The sequence below is a fragment of the Kogia breviceps genome, chromosome 19 (genome assembly GCF_026419965.1).
Source record: "Kogia breviceps isolate mKogBre1 chromosome 19, mKogBre1 haplotype 1, whole genome shotgun sequence".
In the NCBI taxonomy this organism is placed as follows: domain Eukaryota; kingdom Metazoa; phylum Chordata; class Mammalia; order Artiodactyla; family Physeteridae; genus Kogia; species Kogia breviceps.
In genome coordinates this window covers 7,451,365-7,467,239 of record NC_081328.1, presented here as the reverse complement: position 1 = coordinate 7,467,239, position 15,875 = coordinate 7,451,365, and the positions used below count along the sequence as shown (strand labels likewise).

Sequence of the window (15,875 nt, the reverse complement as noted above, 5' to 3'; positions counted from 1 at the left end):
GGGGTGACGTTTGTAGGAAACTGATTTCTGTTTTTATCCATTCCCTCACCTTTCAGCCACTCTTATTTTGGGGGGAGAAGGAATTTTGATTTTAAACCCTGGCAACATTTTTTTTAAATTTTAGTGTTTAAAATATTGCTCAGGCAATTCAAAACTATATTTTCATTGTAATAACAAACATTATACAGCAGTATACAGAATAAAAAAGCAAGCCTCCTCCTCCCCCTTCTCAGTTTCTTTCCCCTCCCCTCCCAGTGACCACCATGGGCCATAGCTTGGGGTGATTTACACAGATTGTTTTTCAGCTTGCTTTGTTTCTTGCAAATCATTATCAGTACCTAAGGACCAACCACATTCTATCTTAAATTTAAATGTCTGTATTTGCTGGACTAGTAACACGTTTACATGGATCAAGATGGGAACGATAGGGCTTCCCTGGTGGCGCAGTGGTTGAGAGTCCGCCTGCCGATGCAGGGGACGCGGGTTCGTGCCCCGGTCTGGGAAGATCCCACGTGCCGCGGAGCGGCTGGGCCCGTGAGCCGCGGCCACTGCGCCTGCGCGTCCGGAGCCTGTGCTCCGCAATGGGAGAGGCCACAACAGTGAGAGGCCCGCAAGATGGGAACGATACAGAGAAACCCAGACCATTCCTTCTTGCACAAGCCATCCTTCAAGGTGGTGAGGAAAACTTCTCTGCCCAGGCCTCCCTTTGCACCTGTGCCCCCTCCAAACTCCTCAGGCCCCTCTGAAACGGGGTCAAGGGCAGAGAGAACCTGGGGTGGCCCTGGAGGGCAGGGCCTGGCATCCTCTTACTCCCCCTGTCCTCAGGTCAGCCTGGAGACCATCCTTCCCTGCCCCAGCACCCTCGCACCGCCCCCCTCCCCTTTACCTTCCTAATAAGGCAGGTTCCTCCAGGGCAGGTCTGCAAGCTTCGCAGAGTGTGGAGGAGGAGCTGGAGGCGCTTGTCTGTATAAAATTCGCACCTAGAAGGCTGCGGATCGATCAGGACGTCAGTGAGAAAACCTGAAGAGCCCAATCCTTTATTACCTACGCAAACTCCCTGGCCTGTGCACACGCACTCGGGCAGGAGACAGAGCGTCCTGGCCGGGCTCTGGTCCTAGCTGCCTCTGCTCCGTCCCTTCCTCTCTGGGTCTCGGTTTGCCCGTCTGTAACCCGAGGGATTGGAGAGTGTGTTTGCAAAGCCTTCCTAGCTTTCTCCGGCTTCTTTCCCAGGCAGTCCTGCTTCCGTAGACCTGCGGCTACAGTTTTGCTCAGAGAGGCCCCTTTCCTTGGTGGGGGAGGAGCTCCCTTTACCCCCCTTCGCTGGTTAGGGTTAGGGGAGTGAAGAGGGATTCAGAGACTTGGGTAAAGGAGGGAGTAGCTTCTTCCCCAAGAAAACCAAGAAGCCCTCTTCCCAGGGCAGCGGCTAACCTCCCAGTGCTCGAGGGTGGGGTGGGCGTGACAGTGGGGGAAGGGAAGTCTGCCCAGGGCAGGTGCCAAGCAGTCCAGGTCCACACCCGTCTCCCGTGGGGGTGAAGCTGCAGGGGCTGGAAAACTCTCTGATGCCCCTGCTTTGAGCAGACCGAGAGGGCTCCAAGCGTTCCTTGACACAGGGGTTGTGGGAGAGCCTTCCCTCCGGAGGAGGCGTGACTTGGATGTCAGGGACCTTAGGAAGAGGTCTAAGGATGGTACCAGACCACCATGGCCTGGGCCCCAGAGGAAGCTGACAAATAGGACTTCGTTAAAATTAAGACCATCTGCTCTGCAAAAGGCACTGTTAAGAGAATGAAAACACACGCCATAGACTGGCAGAAAATATTCGCGAAACGCATATCCGATAAAGGACTGGTATCCAAAATATACAAAAAACTCAAAATTCAACAATAAGGAAACAACTCAGTTGAAACATAGGCAAAACCACACCATTGAGAGCAATTATACTCCAATAAAATGTTTTAAAAAAGGGCCAAAGATCTGAACAAACACCTCACCAAAGAAAATATACGTATGGCAGATAAACACATGAAAATACGCTCAACGCCATAGTCTTTAGGGTACAGCAAGCTAAGACAACGAGATATCGCTACACACCCATCAGAAGGGATAAAACCCATAGCACTGACAATACCTAATGCTTCTAAGGATGCGGAGCTACAGCAACGCTCATTCGTTGCTGGTGAGAATGAAAAAAGGGGCCCAGCCACATTGGAAGACAGTTTGGCACTTAGCAAACGAAACAAAACGGAAAAACCTAAATATATTTGTACCATACGATCAAGCAATTGTGCTCCTTGGTATTTACCCAAATGAGTTGAAAACGTACGTACGTCCGAACAAAAACCAGCACACAGGGCTTCCCTGGTGGCGCAGTGGTTGAGAGTCCGCCTGTCGATGCAGGGGACGCGGGTTCGTGCCCCGGTTCGGGAAGATTCCACGTGCCGCGGAGCGGCTGGGCCCGTGAGCCGTGGCCGCTGCGCCTGCGCATCCGGAGCCTGTGCTCCGTAACGGGAGAGGCCACAGCAGTGAGAGGCCCGCGTACCGCAAAAAAACCCAAAACAAAATCAGCACACAAATGTTTATGGCAGTTTTATTCAGAACTGCCAAAAAATGGTATCAACCAAGATGTCCTCTTCAGTAGGTGAACGAATAAACAAACTGTGGTCCATCAATAAAATGAAAATTCGGCAAACAAAAAGAAAGGAGCTATGAAACCACGAAGACATGGAGGAATCTTCAATGCATATTGTTAAGTGAAAGAAGCCAATCTGAAAAAGCTACATACTGTATGGCTCCAACTATATGATATTCTGGAAAATTTGTAACTATGGAGACAGTAAAAACATGATTGGTTGCCAGTCGACTTAAGAAAATAATGGTTTCAATTTCTTTAATTATATTAGCCTATTTGGGATATCCATTTCTTCCGTCAGATGGGCAAAGCGTATTTTTGAGAAAATTCTGTTTTATCCAAATCACCAACTGTATTGGTAAATCTATAATATCCCTTTATTACCTTTTTAGTGTGTACAGGATCTGTAGAGATGTCTTCTTTTTCATTCATGATATTGATAATTTGTTCTCTCATCAGTCTTGCTAGGGGGTTTTCAATTAGTATGTTGGTTTTCTAATTCATAAATTTCTGCTATTACACTTATTTCCTTCCTTCTACTTTCTTTAGGATTGATATACTATTCTTTCTCTAGCTTTCTGAGATGTAAATGTAAATAACTGAGTTTTTGCTCTATTATAAGATATGCTTTGTTGTTGTTTTTTGCGGTACGCGGGCCTCTCACTGCTGTGGCCTCTCCCGTTGCGGGGCACAGGCTCCGGACGCGCAGGCGCAGCGGCCACGGCTCACGGGCCCAGCCGCCCCGCGGCACGTGGGATCTTCCCGGACCGGGGCACGAACCCACGTCCCCTGCATCGGCAGGCGGATTCTCAACCACTGCGCCACCAGGGAAGCCCCAAGATATGCTTTTTCTATGGCAATAAATTTTCTCCTAAGTATTGCTTAAGCATCCTGAGAGTTTCAGTAACATATACTCATTATTAACCACTTCAATATATTTTCTAGTTTCCACTTTTCTTTCTTTCTTGGCCCCTGGATTATTTAGAGATGAAGTGCCTGATTTACAAGCAGTTGGGATTTTCTAGTAAAATTTACCTTATTGATAGTTTAATTTCATTGTAGTCAGGGAATATACTCAGTTTGATTTCAATCATTTGAAATTTGATATTCTACTCGTACTTGAAAACAATGTGAATTCTATTGTTGTTGAGCACACAGTGTTCTATTTTAATGAGATTAAATTTGTTAATTGTGTTGTCCAGATCTTCTATAACTCTGATTTTTTTTTTTGTCTATTTGTTCTATCAGCTACTGAGAGAAATGTGTTAAAGTCCTTCACTATAGTTGTGGAAATGTTAATTCTGTCAATTATTGCTTTATAGTTTAAATTTATAAAATGCCCCTCTATCTTCTATAATGCTTCTGACATTAAAATATTTGTCGGATATTGGTGTAACACCACCATCTTTCTGGGACATGTTTGCATGGTGTTATTCTTTCCATCCTTTTGCTTTCAGCCTTCCTGTGTTCTTACATTTAAAGAATTTCTCTTGTGAGCAGTGTATAATTTTTTAAAAATCATTGAACAATCGCAGGTATAGAATTCTAAGTTGACAGGTTTTGTTTTTTTTCTTTTCAGCACTTTAAATATGTCATTTCATTGTATTCTGGCTTCCATTGTTTCCGTAGAGAAGGGAGCTCTCAGTTTAGTTGTTGCTCCTTTGACGATTAAGTGTATTTTTTTCCTCTGGCTGTCTTTCAGATTTTCTCATTACTTTTTTTCTCTCAGAAGTTTGACAAGGGGCACTTGTGTGTGTGTGTGTGTGTGTGTTTAAACTAAACTCCAGACTTTGTTGGGATTTCAGCAGTTTTTCCATTAAGATTCTTTCTGTTTCAGGATCCCACGTTTTCAGGTTTCCTTGGTCTCCTTCAATCTGTGAATTTTTCAGTCCTTCCTTGTATTTCATGACACTGGAGTGAGTACTGGTCAGATTATCCTGTAGAATGCCCCACAATCTGGGTTTGTCTGGCATTTTCCTCATTATTAGTCTTGGGTCATAGGGTTTTGGAAAGAATATCAGAGGTGAAGTGCTCTTCTCATGCAGTTTTATTTTTCTCTTGTGTGAGGTTTGCTGAGTTTATTGACTCTGTGGGGCTGATGTCCTTCATCGATTTTGGCCGCCTGAATGTTGGCAGAAGAGATACTGTGCCAGTTCCAGGCTCAGGCCCCAGGAGGCATCACATGTCTCTGCTTACCCCTCCTATGCTAACAGGCTGACCCAAGGTACCCGAGGAACGCATAGAGCAGACCTGAACCCAACCTGCAGCTTGGAGCCAAGCCACTCTGAGCCCCACCTTGATCCCTAGATGTCCCGTAGATGTACGAGCGAGAATAAATGATCACGGTTGTGGTCCATTGAGCATCAGGTGTGCTTTCCTGTTTGCAACAGCTCGCTGATACAGAGCTAAAGCCTCTCACGGTTCCTTCTTCCTCCGTCCCATGTGGTTGTGCTGGAAGCCTGGTGCTTACCTACTTCTCCCAGGTCACAGGTGTCCTCCACCATCCCTCCACCTCCTTTTCTCTCCCTCCCTAGGAGCCAAGTCTAATAACAGCCCCAGGTCCAGAGGGTCAGCAAGGATCTCACTTCCCTTCCTCTCGGCAGCACGATGAGGATTACACAGAAAATTTCGGCACAAGCGTATTTTTGATAGAGAGGAAAATTACAAAAAGATAAACAAAACAACCGCCCAAGAATCTTATTTCCACTCTGTGTGAAGTGATTTCCGTGAACTAGCCAACTAGCAGGAAAATAACTGTAAGTCATTAAATCCAGGAGGAATCAAGTTTTATTTGACAATAATATTAAATTCCACTCGTTTATTCTTGAACATCTGTCAATCACGAACATCTGTCAATAGTAGGACAATCAGCTCACACAACAAAAAATACTGAAGGTATATTGCCAACCACTGTCTGGGGCCTGAACCAAGGACAGATGGCCTTGACAGCGGCAGGGTGACGATATGCGGTCAGAGACACTCTGTCCACTTCTCTCCAGTCCTGAGTATTCTGGGCTGCGGTTTCATGGGCTCCTATAAGCCCAGAAGCTTTGGAACAGATGAAGCAGGAGCAGGAGGGGAAGGAGGGGTTCTGCGTAGAATACAGTTGTCTTGCTTCCGTGGTTACTTTCTCCACCTCTACGAGGCCAAATCGCAGGCCCAGGTCCGCCCTCCACCTACCATCCTAGCCCACATCAGCTTCCAGCTTCTCAAACCACTGCAACCCGGTAGTTAAACATTTTGGCTCTCATGCTGTATCAGCCATTTCCCCCCAATCAGGCCCTAAGCTCCGCAAGCTCAACTGTCCCTCCTCTACTCCTCTGGGAACTTCCCCAGGTGCGATGCTGCCAGGCAACTTTGAAGACTTCACACACAGTGGAGTGAGATGGGAAGTGGGGCACAGGGGCCAACCTGGGAGAGGAGGAGGTGAAGGCACGTGTGCAACCCTCCTCTCACCCTGGCGAAGGCCGCTCCTCCTTCAGAGGGTAGAACCGAGTGTTCCTTACCCCCTCGGTCTGGGTCCTGCCTCACCAGTGAATTGGAAAGGAGGGAAGGAAGAGCGTCGCGGGAGCGGCGAGAGCATCCCCCCCCCCCCCCCCCGCCAGACAGGTGAGTCAGGGCTTAAGGGGCGACGCCGCTGATCTTTACTGAGCACCTGCTAGGAGCCGGCGGCTGAGCCGGGCGCTTTGCAGACCATTTTGTCTCAGCCTTTTCAGGAGGTCTTATATCCCCCCATCTTAGTGCTCGGGAAAGGGAGGCTCGAAGAAGCTAATTCACTTCCTTCTGGTCATTTAGCTAGAAGGTAACTGAGACGCCACTGAATCTAAGCTTGTCCTGTCTCCCAAGGATCTCGATCCAGAAAGAGGCTCCAGAGAGAGTCTCTTCTGAGTCCTGACAGTAGACAGGTCAAGTGTTAGTGCTGTTTTTTAGAAGATCCGGGGAACTTGAGAGAGAGAGAAAGGGTGTGTGTGTGTGTGTGTGTGTGTGTGAGAGAGAGAGAGAGAGAGAGACAGAGAGGGGCGTGGGATGGGAGCAACGGTACTGAGGTCAGAAAAGTCGCATCTACGTTTCTACACCTTGAACCCCTGAGTAGGGGGGCTGAAATCCCAGACTCCAAGGGCTCCCCAAGTCCCTGACAAAGTAAAGGGTGGGCCTGGCCAAGGGTTGGGGGAGGAGGCCTAAACCACACCCCAGAGCACCAGAGCCTCAGATCTTTCTTCTAGAAAGGATCCTAGACCACACTAGAGGCCTTCAGAGGCCAGCCCGCCCATGCTTCTCCTTTCTACCTGAGGGATCTGAGGGGCTGTAAGGCCAGGCCCGTGTCCCTAATGCCTGTTTCTTTCCCAAACAGAGCCCTGAGGCGCCATCAAGCCCCTAACCCCTGCCCCCTGCCTGCTGCCAGGGCCCACAGCGGGACCCTGAACCAGCAAAGGGTGGTCCAGTTCTCCACGGGGAGCGAGGCCCTCCAAGAGGGAGGGGGCCCCGAGGAGGCTGCCCCCGGGCTTGCTGTCCGGGCTGGTGCCGGGCCGCTAGGGCAGAGCTCCGCTGAAAGTCATGATGGGGAGACAGAGGAGGGGGCAGAGGTCGGGTGCGGCCTGTGCCTGCAGGTACGAGGGCCTCTGGGGCGGGGGGCAGGGGCTGCTCCTCTCCGGCTTGTAGCAGGGTGACACCTCACACCTGTGGGGCAGGGCAGGCGTCAGGGCAGGCCTCCCATCCCTCCAGCTCCCTCCAGGCTTCCGGGGGGGGGGTGCTGAAGCAGAGCTGGGGGACCCCGCTTTCTGACCTGACCACGCTCTGCAGGATCTTCCTCTCGTCCTGGTCCAGGCACACGGCAAAGGGGCAGCCGTTAGAGCCCATAATCTGCACCCTGTCCACTTTGATCTGCGACACGCTGATCTAGAAGGAAGGCCCAGGTCACCCGGGAGCCCTGGCCCCGGAGCTGCCAGCCCTCGGCTGCTTCTTCCCCTGGAACCGCTCGACTGGGTGCAGGGAGTGGGGCAGGAGCTCGGCTGCCGGCTCTCCAGGCGCAACGGGCGTGCAGGGGACTGGCCCCTCCGTCGGGCCCCGCTTCCTCCCCAGCCTCTGCCCTTTCTTGAGTCTGGAAGGAGCAGGTGTCCTGGGAGGAGAAACCCCACCGTCCTCACCGTGACAGCCCGAGTTCCCTGACACAGAGGCCACTCCGTCTCGGACTCGGGGCGCCCCTGGCGGCCACCACGGAGCCCCACAGGTGTGCACACCCTTGGCCGGCCTCTCCTCCCACCCACAGGCCCCAGTGCGGCCCTTGGACACCCCCCCGTACACACGCACACACGCGCACACGCAGGCACACACACTCCCAGTAAGTCTCCCGAGGGGATGGCAGGGAGGAGAGGAAAGCGCTTACCTGGTTGAAGCCCTTCTTGGATTTAGGGTTCTGCCTTTTCACCACTTCTGTCAGGTTTAGCGTCAGGGCCTCCGTGCTGGAGTCTGAAGGGCAAGGGCGGCTCAGGCCAGGCTCAGGAACCCAACCCCCCTCCCCCTCCTCCCCTCCCCCCTCCCCCACCCTCCCCTCCCCCTCCCCCCTCCCCCACCCCCCGCCCCCTCACCTAGGTCCTCCTGCTGCCGGCAGGCCTTGCTGAGGTTGACGGAGGTGCAGACCTTCTCCATGTTACTCCAGCGACTGCGTCCACTGATGGCCCCCTGGGAAGGCAGCAAAGCCGGACCCTCTCAGGCGCATGCCCCCCCCCCCCCCGCCCCCGTGCCTATTGCCTTCTCTTTGAAGAAGCGGCTCCAGACCGGCCGCCTGCAGCCGCTCACCCAGGAAGCTTGCTCTCATTCACCCGAGCCTTCCAGCTTCTTCACCAAGAGCCCCTCGACCCCTATATAGACCTTACTGGATCCGGGGGGGGGCATCAGGTCACTGGCTTGGTCCACAGGTCAGCCTGGTGACTGGGCCGTGGGGTGCGAGTGCTGAGAATGTCTCAAGGGGTGGTCTGAGGATCTTCTGAACCCCGAGTGAGGGAGAGACAGGCTCACGGGCAGGGGGTCCCAGGCAGAGCCCCCTCTTTGGGTCTTTGTCTGAATGTCTCTGTCATCAGGGACCTCCGCGTTGCCAAAGCCACAAGCACCCTCAGTCCTCAGCTTGCCTGGCCTTACGGGAGAATGCCATCCTGTCCACCCCTCCCCTCTCCTGGGCGTCCGTGGCGGCGCGCTCCTGGCTTCCCCACCGCCGGCCTGGCTGGGGCCTCTGCCTTGTGCCATCACCCTCCTCTGCCCTCATCACAGGACGCAGGTCTCAGGAGCTTCTCCTGGGGCCTCCGCTCTGTTATTCCTACTTTCTCCTTGAGGGAGCCTCAGCCATGGCCCTTTCTCCATGGCCACCTATACACCCATCTCCACACGTCACCTCTGAGCTCAGGCCCGCCTTCCCACTGCCTGTTCTGGTCTCTCCTTCCCTCTCAAACCCACTATGGCCCACACCCACTCCCCCACTGGAGCTGGGCTTCTTCTGAGAAAATGGCCTGCCAGTCGCAGAAGGCTGAAATCCAGGAGTCGGAGCCTCTCCTTTTCTCACCCTTCCCTAAGCCCTGCTGCTCATGTGATTCACATGTAACCCCCATTTCTTTCCTCTCTAGTGCAGGCTGCCCATGTTCTCGCCTGAACAACCACGGGAGCCTCTGACTTGGCTTTCCCACACTCCCTGGGGTCCCCTCCAATATTCCCCACAGAGCCACCACAGGGGGCTTCCAAAGCTCAAATCTGACCCTGCCACACCCCAAACTGAAAGCCCTTCACAGGATACCCACTGCTCTTAGGACAAGGACAAAACCCCTCTCACTGAACCAAGGCCCTTGGCATTCCAGCCCTGACAATTTCTTTAGCTTCACCTAATCATCCTTTCCCCACCCACCACTGTCTCTGCTCCAGCCCCTCTGGTCCTCCTTCAGTGCCCTTTGATGTTCATGTTCTCTCTCACCACAGGGCCTTTGCACATGCTATTATCTCTACCTGCAGGGCACGTCTCTCTTTTTTTCCTACTTAACTAACTCCTGGTTTTCTTTCCAACATTGACTCAATGGCCCTTCTCAAGGAACCTTGTCTAACTTTCCTCACTGGGTTGAACAATCCCATCAAGGGTTTCACAGAACCCTTTACCTCTCCTTCATCTGTTCATCACAGTTGTAACTATATGTGTTGTGGGATCGTCTAACCCCTCCAGACTGTAAAAGCTTTGCTCACTCTCATGAACGTTCCTGTGCCATGAACAACATCCGGGGCACAGCGGGCGCTTAACGAACACCCGGAACATAGCACCCAGTGAGTGTCAGTGCCCCTGCCAACCGCCTCGGCCGCTACATGGAAAGAATCCCATTGCCTCTATCCCACCAGCCATTTGGTTGCCTTGTCATCACTTGCCACCCTTTAATATTACCTTGGGCACTTTTTGTTTCCTTGTTTATTGTCTGTCTCCCTCCTCTAGAGAAGTTAAGAGGGAGGGCCCGGCCCAGCACAGAACCTGACATGAGTAGGTGCTCAATAAAGATCTTTCAAATTGCTGAGGGAGGGAGGGAGGCAGGAGGCTGCCCGTCCGGGGGGTGGGCCAGAGCCTGGGTGTGCTTCGTGGGCTCCCCCGCCAGCTCCCCGCACACCAAACCTACTCCCATACCCCCACCAGGCACAGCAGTCCCTGGCCTGTCCCTCACTGGGGCCCATTCTCACCCCCAGCCCTGAGGCCGGGCCCCAGCACTTCACGGAAGGGCTGAGCCCGTTCAGCAGTGGGGTGGACCCGGGGATTTGGAGGATTTGGAGGCTTTGGAAGCAGAGGGGGAGAGGAAGGCCCACTGCCTCTCCTTGCCCCTTCTCTCAGCATGCAGGAGAGCCTTGAAAGACCGCCGGGGAGCACAGGCGGCTGGCTCTGTGGGGGCAGCCGGGGGGCAGATCCCGGACAGGCGGGGCCAGCATCGGTCTCACCTTGCTGTAAATAATCTGTAGTGTTAGAGGGATGGCCTCCCGGTCACCATCGATGCCCAGTCGCTTGCTGCCAGGACCTGCGCCACACAGACAGACAGACAGACCCTCTGCTCCTTCTCCTTCCAGTGCCCGTCACAGACCCTGGGCTCTGCCTCCCCGCCCGCTTCTCGTCCCTCCTGCCCCGCCGCCCTGGGACCCCCTCCTCCCCAGGGCCCCAGATCCCGGCCCACCTCCCTCTGGCTCTACCTCCAGGGGCCCCGCCTCCTGGCGCCCCGGCGCCCCGCCACCCCAGGGTCCCCCCCTCTCCGGTGTGACAGCCCCCCAGCCCCGCCTCCACTGGGGCTCAGGCAGCACCCACCCGAAGCCTTGATGGCGCGTGTGGCGGCAGAGTGACCCAGCTCCAGGGAGTGGATGAAGATCTCTGTCGTCTTCTCGCCGGTGATGAAGGTCAGCTGGGGAGGGCAGGGGCGTGGGCATCAGCGTGGACCTCCAGGAGCGCCCCGGCACAGGCACCCGCGGCACGGGGCTCCCGCGGCACGGGGCTGCCGGCTGCCCGGGTGTGGGAGCAGCCCTGCAGCTAGTCTGGGGGAAGGGGCGGGGCAAGGCGGGCCTCACCTCGGTCTGATAGACCTGCAGCAGCACCGGCCGGGCAGCGAAGCGGCAGTAATAGAGCAGCATGTCCGCCAGGATGGGCAGCTGGGCAGGAGAGCCCTCCAGGGGCCGGGACTCAGCCTTCAGAGACTGCTGTGGGTGGGGAGGGGCGAGCCTGAGCCCGAGCCCGAGGGACAGGTGGCCAGAGAGGGAGAGAGAAAGGGAGGATGAGAGGAAGAGAGACAGAGGTGCAGACACACAGAGTGGAGATCCCGAGGCAGACGTGGCCAGGGAGGGGCGCGGTGAGATGGGGGCGGGAAACGGAGTGGTCAAGGGAGGACCCACAGCCTGGCCTCCGCCCCTCCCTCACTGGCCCATGAGCCCCGAGCTAGACAAAAGCTGGGAGTTGAGGAAGGGAGCTGAAGCCTAAGGCAGCTGGACCCTCTGGGGCCCCTCCCGCTCGGTGCGGTGAGCCCTCCCTGGGCCCCCGAGCCCTGGGTTCAGCTCAGCCCTCCCTGCTCGATCCCGAGTGAGCCCTGGTCCTCCAGCGGGGCCGCAGGCACAGCCAGGGCCCTCCACCTGCACCCGGGAAGGGGGCCGCTTACCTGGCACAGGACTTCAGGGGGCAGGTGCATGAGGCCCAGCACGTTGCGCTCATACCAGGGGTCAAGCATGCCGAGGTAGTGGGAGATGTCATTGGTGCTCTCCTCCCAGGGGGCTGCACCCAGCTCCTGGGGCGGGGGCGAGAGTCATGCCCTGCCACCCTCGCTTCGGGGCCCTGGGCGGCCCCTGCAGCCCCACCCTGAGCTTCTCTGCGCCCTTGGAGAGCTCTGACAACTCTCAGGCCGTGTCACACAGCAAAACGTGCCCCCGCCCACCGTCCGGCCAAGTGCAGGGCAGGGGCCACGCCCGGGGGGGGGGGGAGGCGGCGGCCCCTAAACACAGGGCTGCCGGTGACTTCCGAGCCAGCCCCCTTCCGGTCACTGGGGCCTGCTCACGTCTCCTCGCTTTTTGCCGCCCTGCTGGGTCCACAGGGCTGGGGACCTACCGCCGGGCCGGGGCGCCTGGGGGAGTCTGTGGGGAGCGGCGGCGTCTGGCTCCGAGGGGCTGGGCCGGCGCTGGCGCTGGGCCCGCGGCTCCGCTTCACGGGCACGTAGAAGAACTGGAGCTTGAAGAACCGCGTGAGGAGCGGACGGTTGTTCTCCAGCCGCCTGCTGAGAAGAAGACGGTGAGAAGGGAGGCCCTTGGTCCCTCTGGCAGCCCAGCCCTGGCGCCCAGACGCCGCCGGCAGCACGCCCCTGCCGCCCCGTTTCGGCTCTCACCGCAGCTTGCTGTACGCCCGGGCCACCTTCCCCGAGATCCGATCGGAGCCGAAGACCACGACGCGCAGCGTGGAGGCCCCGGGGTCCTCGTCCCCGCTCAGGAAGGGGCAGCGGCGCTGGTGACGGGAGGCGGGGGCCAGGAGCCAGCCGGGCAGCTGGGGGTCGCGCTCGTGCTGGGGCAGGGAGCGGGAGCGCTGGGCCCGGGACGGGGGCAGCGCCGGGCCGTCCAGGGGGCCGCAGGGGCTGCAGAGGCTGCCGGCCCGCCGCAGGGGCGGGGCGCTGTCCGGGCCGCCCTCCAGGGTCCGGGAGTCCCTCCGCAGCACCAGCTGGCTGGTGCTCTTGAAGAGTTTATAGATCCTGTTGAACTTCTGCCCGGGCCTGCGGTGGCCCCGGAGTTCCTGGCTGCCAGGCCTCTTGGGCCACTCGAAGGAGCCCTCCTCGCCGTCCTCCACGTAGCCACTGTCCATGCCGTCGGAGAGGCCCGAGACAAAGGAGGTCAGCAACCGGCGGGACAGGGCGGGTCCCGAGGCCTGGGATGAGGCGAGGGACAGGGCGGAGTCGTGCAAGGCTGCCGAGCCGGCGGAGAGCAGCGAGTCCCTCTCAGCACGATGCCCCTCGGTTCCCAAGTCCTCCTCGTCCTCCTCGTCCCCCAGGATTCCTGGTTGGAGCAGCTCCTGCTCCTTGAGCAGGATTTCCTGCAGGACGTCTGCAGGGAAGCAAGGGGAGACGGCGTCTGGGTGTCTGAGCCCTTGGAACCCCTCTTGCACACCCTTGGGCGGGGGGTGACAGGCTGAGACAGAATGAACTTGGGGCTGGCAGGGGGCTGGGGCGAGGGGCAGCTGCAGAGGAAGAGAGCCCGGGCGGTTCGGGGGGTGCGTACCACGAGGGCCCCAGCGGGCTGCTTACCGAAGCTGTCCTGGTTCCAGCTGTAGGTGTAGCACCTGGCGACAGGGATGGGGATGGTACGGAGCTTGCCAGGTTTTGCAGTGTCTGCAGCAACGGGGGAGGGAGGGGCAGGAGGTGAGGGCTGGATAGAGGCCTTGAGATGGGCCAGCCCAGACCCCTCGTCTTGGAGGAGAGGCCAGAGTTGGGAGAGGACCGGTACAGGACACGCAGCTGGGTGGGCCGAGGCTGAGTCGGAAGCTGGGATGCCTGGCCCGCAGCCGGAGGGCTTCTCTCAAGGCCACCAGGTAGATGCCATGCCCTTTTGTGAGCTGCATGAATGTGGCCAGGCCTCAGCCCCTGCGCCTCTGGTTCGAACAGGAGAACTACGGCACCATCTCATCAGGCATCCCTTCTTCTATGATAGACGTTTCCCGGACCCACTGGGGCAAGGCGGGCCACATGACTAAGGTGGCTCAAAGGGGTACGTTGTCTTCATTGTGAAAACGAAGCCCCTTGCCCTTGTTCAGCACTCTTTTCCTCCTCCCCCAGGCCACCCCAGTGGCGATCTTGGCGGCCCAACCCTGACCCTGCAGACGGGAACTGCACGCTCAGGGATGCTGGAGCCAGGAGGTGTCAGAGAACCCGGGTCCCTGAATGATGATGTGGCACGGAAGCACCAGGCCGACCGGGGCTGCTCACCAGGGGAGGTGCTCGGGCCACGGGGGAAACGGGTCTCACCCCCCAGAGCCTCACCTAAGGCACCAAGGAAGCCGGCTGTCTCCCCCACCGCCTGCAGCTTGGTCCTGAGCCACTGCCGGGCCTCAGCTGCATCCCCGATGCCAGACGCCAGTTCCTGTGCTTCTGCCGTCTCCGTGAAGAGGTTCTCGAGCTCTGCCAGGGTCTTGGACTGAAACCCAGGGGGGAGGCAGGCTCGCTCCCGAACCACGGCTCGGCCACCCGACTTCTCGAGCTCCCGGTGACCAGTCTGTCCCCAGCCTCATCTCCTGCCACCACCCACGGCTGAGCAGGGAGCCAGGCCTCTCACTCAGCCCCTATTCTCCAGAAGTGGTCAGAAAGAAAGGCCCACCAGGGCCAGAGCCCTGAAGAGTTGGGAGGGACTTCAGAGCTCACCGCTGTGGCCCAGAGAGGGGGGGGCGCTGCCCACGGCCACACAGCTGACCTGTCCCAGAGCTCGGACTAGACCCCGGGGCCTCCCGCTTCAGTCTAAAGCTCAGTCCTGTACCACCCAGCCCACGCTGGATTCGGAGGCTCTGTGTCCAGTCCCATCGTCTAGGGTGCCACCCACCTGGGTTAGGACCCAGCACAACAGAAACTTCTCAACGAGGCCAGCCCTCCAGCAACTTCCCCGCCATGTCACTCAGGGAGACGGAGGCCAATGTACCCGGGCCTCGGAGACAGCGAGGGGACGCTGCCTTTGCAGAGAGGTGCTCTGCCGGGAGGGGGCGGTGCTGAGCCCAGGGCCCCAGACACATACCTGCAGCTGGCAGTGCAGACCTGGGAGGTCGCAGCGGGCCCCAAAGGTGGCCTGGAAGGCGTGCAGGAGCAGGGTGGTGTAGGCGCTGTGCGGGGAGGGCCCAGGTGTGCTCAGCTTGTCGGCCACGGTGAGGAACTCGGCCTGCACCTCCACGGGGTTCAGCAACAGTACGGTGCTGGGGACACAGAGGACAGGCCATGGCTACTGGGCGCGGGGGTGGCAGCCGCAGAGCCCACATGGGCCCGGAGGCCAGGAGAGAGGCTGGGGGCTCAGGGGTCCCAGTTCCAAGGGGAAAGCTTATGATCTACTTTTGAGTAGTTTTCAGCTGGGGGTCTTCAAAGACCTTTTAAAAATTGAACTCGGGACTTCCCTGGCGGTCCAGTGGTTAAGACTTCTCCCAGTGCAGGGGCTGAGGGTTCGATCCCTGGTCAGGGAGCTAAGATCCCACATGCCTTGGGGCCAAAACCCGTCCCCCCGAGAAAAACACAGAAGCAATACTGTAACAAATTCAATTAAGACTTTAAAAATGGTCCACATCCAAAAAAATCTTTAAAAACTGAACCCAATTTTCACAAATAATGTCTACCTTGATTTTTATACAAAACATTTTTCCTACAGGATATTTGAACAGATGCAAGATGACGTAGAAAAGGATTGTGTTTTAGGTGAGGTGACCGGAAGCCAGGCGGTCATTTTGGGAGGGGACAGCGGGACAGCCACATGCCGTCGTGTGGTGTGGCCTGAAATTTCAGCCCGTTCCCTGTTCAAGCCAAAGGTCGGGGTGTGGGGTGGCATCTGCCAGGAGGAAGGGGAGCCAAGCCAGGGCTGCATCTGATTCCTATGCTTACAGGGGATGCCCTTTCTAACCTGCCAAAGCCATCATGCGGGCCAGCATCGGGCTGGGGGAGGGAGTGTGCCTCCAGCCACGCCCCACCCCCACCTCCTCCTCCCCTGGACCCTGGGCTCCCTTTTTTTTTTTTTTCTGAGTGAAAGCAAGTTTATTGAG

General features: G+C 57.0%; 1 protein-coding gene across 11 annotated transcripts in view; it reads right to left on the bottom strand.

Annotated features, from left to right (window-relative positions):
* Positions 1-5,395: 5,395 nt before the first annotated feature.
* Positions 5,396-15,875, bottom strand: part of PIK3R5 (phosphoinositide-3-kinase regulatory subunit 5) — a 70,934-nt gene continuing 60,454 nt past the window's right edge. For 6 of the 11 annotated variants that reach the window (XM_067021817.1, XM_067021812.1, XM_067021816.1 and 3 more), the window contains 13 exons: positions 14,870-15,044; positions 14,128-14,281; positions 13,396-13,479; positions 12,490-13,195; positions 12,216-12,381; positions 11,773-11,898; positions 11,192-11,320; positions 10,935-11,028; positions 10,577-10,653; positions 8,212-8,305; positions 8,010-8,092; positions 7,410-7,522; positions 5,396-7,303 (listed from right to left, as the gene is read on the bottom strand). In XM_067021817.1, the coding sequence (XP_066877918.1) occupies positions 7,156-7,303; positions 7,410-7,522; positions 8,010-8,092; positions 8,212-8,305; positions 10,577-10,653; positions 10,935-11,028; positions 11,192-11,320; positions 11,773-11,898; positions 12,216-12,381; positions 12,490-13,195; positions 13,396-13,479; positions 14,128-14,281; positions 14,870-15,044 (2,149 nt within the window). In that variant the 3' untranslated portion in view covers positions 5,396-7,155. The remainder of the gene's footprint in view (positions 7,304-7,409; positions 7,523-8,009; positions 8,093-8,211; positions 8,306-10,576; positions 10,654-10,934; positions 11,029-11,191; positions 11,321-11,772; positions 11,899-12,215; positions 12,382-12,489; positions 13,196-13,395; positions 13,480-14,127; positions 14,282-14,869; positions 15,045-15,875) is intronic. The other 5 variants (XM_067021813.1, XM_059047502.2, XM_067021815.1 and 2 more) reach the window with 3 other exon arrangements.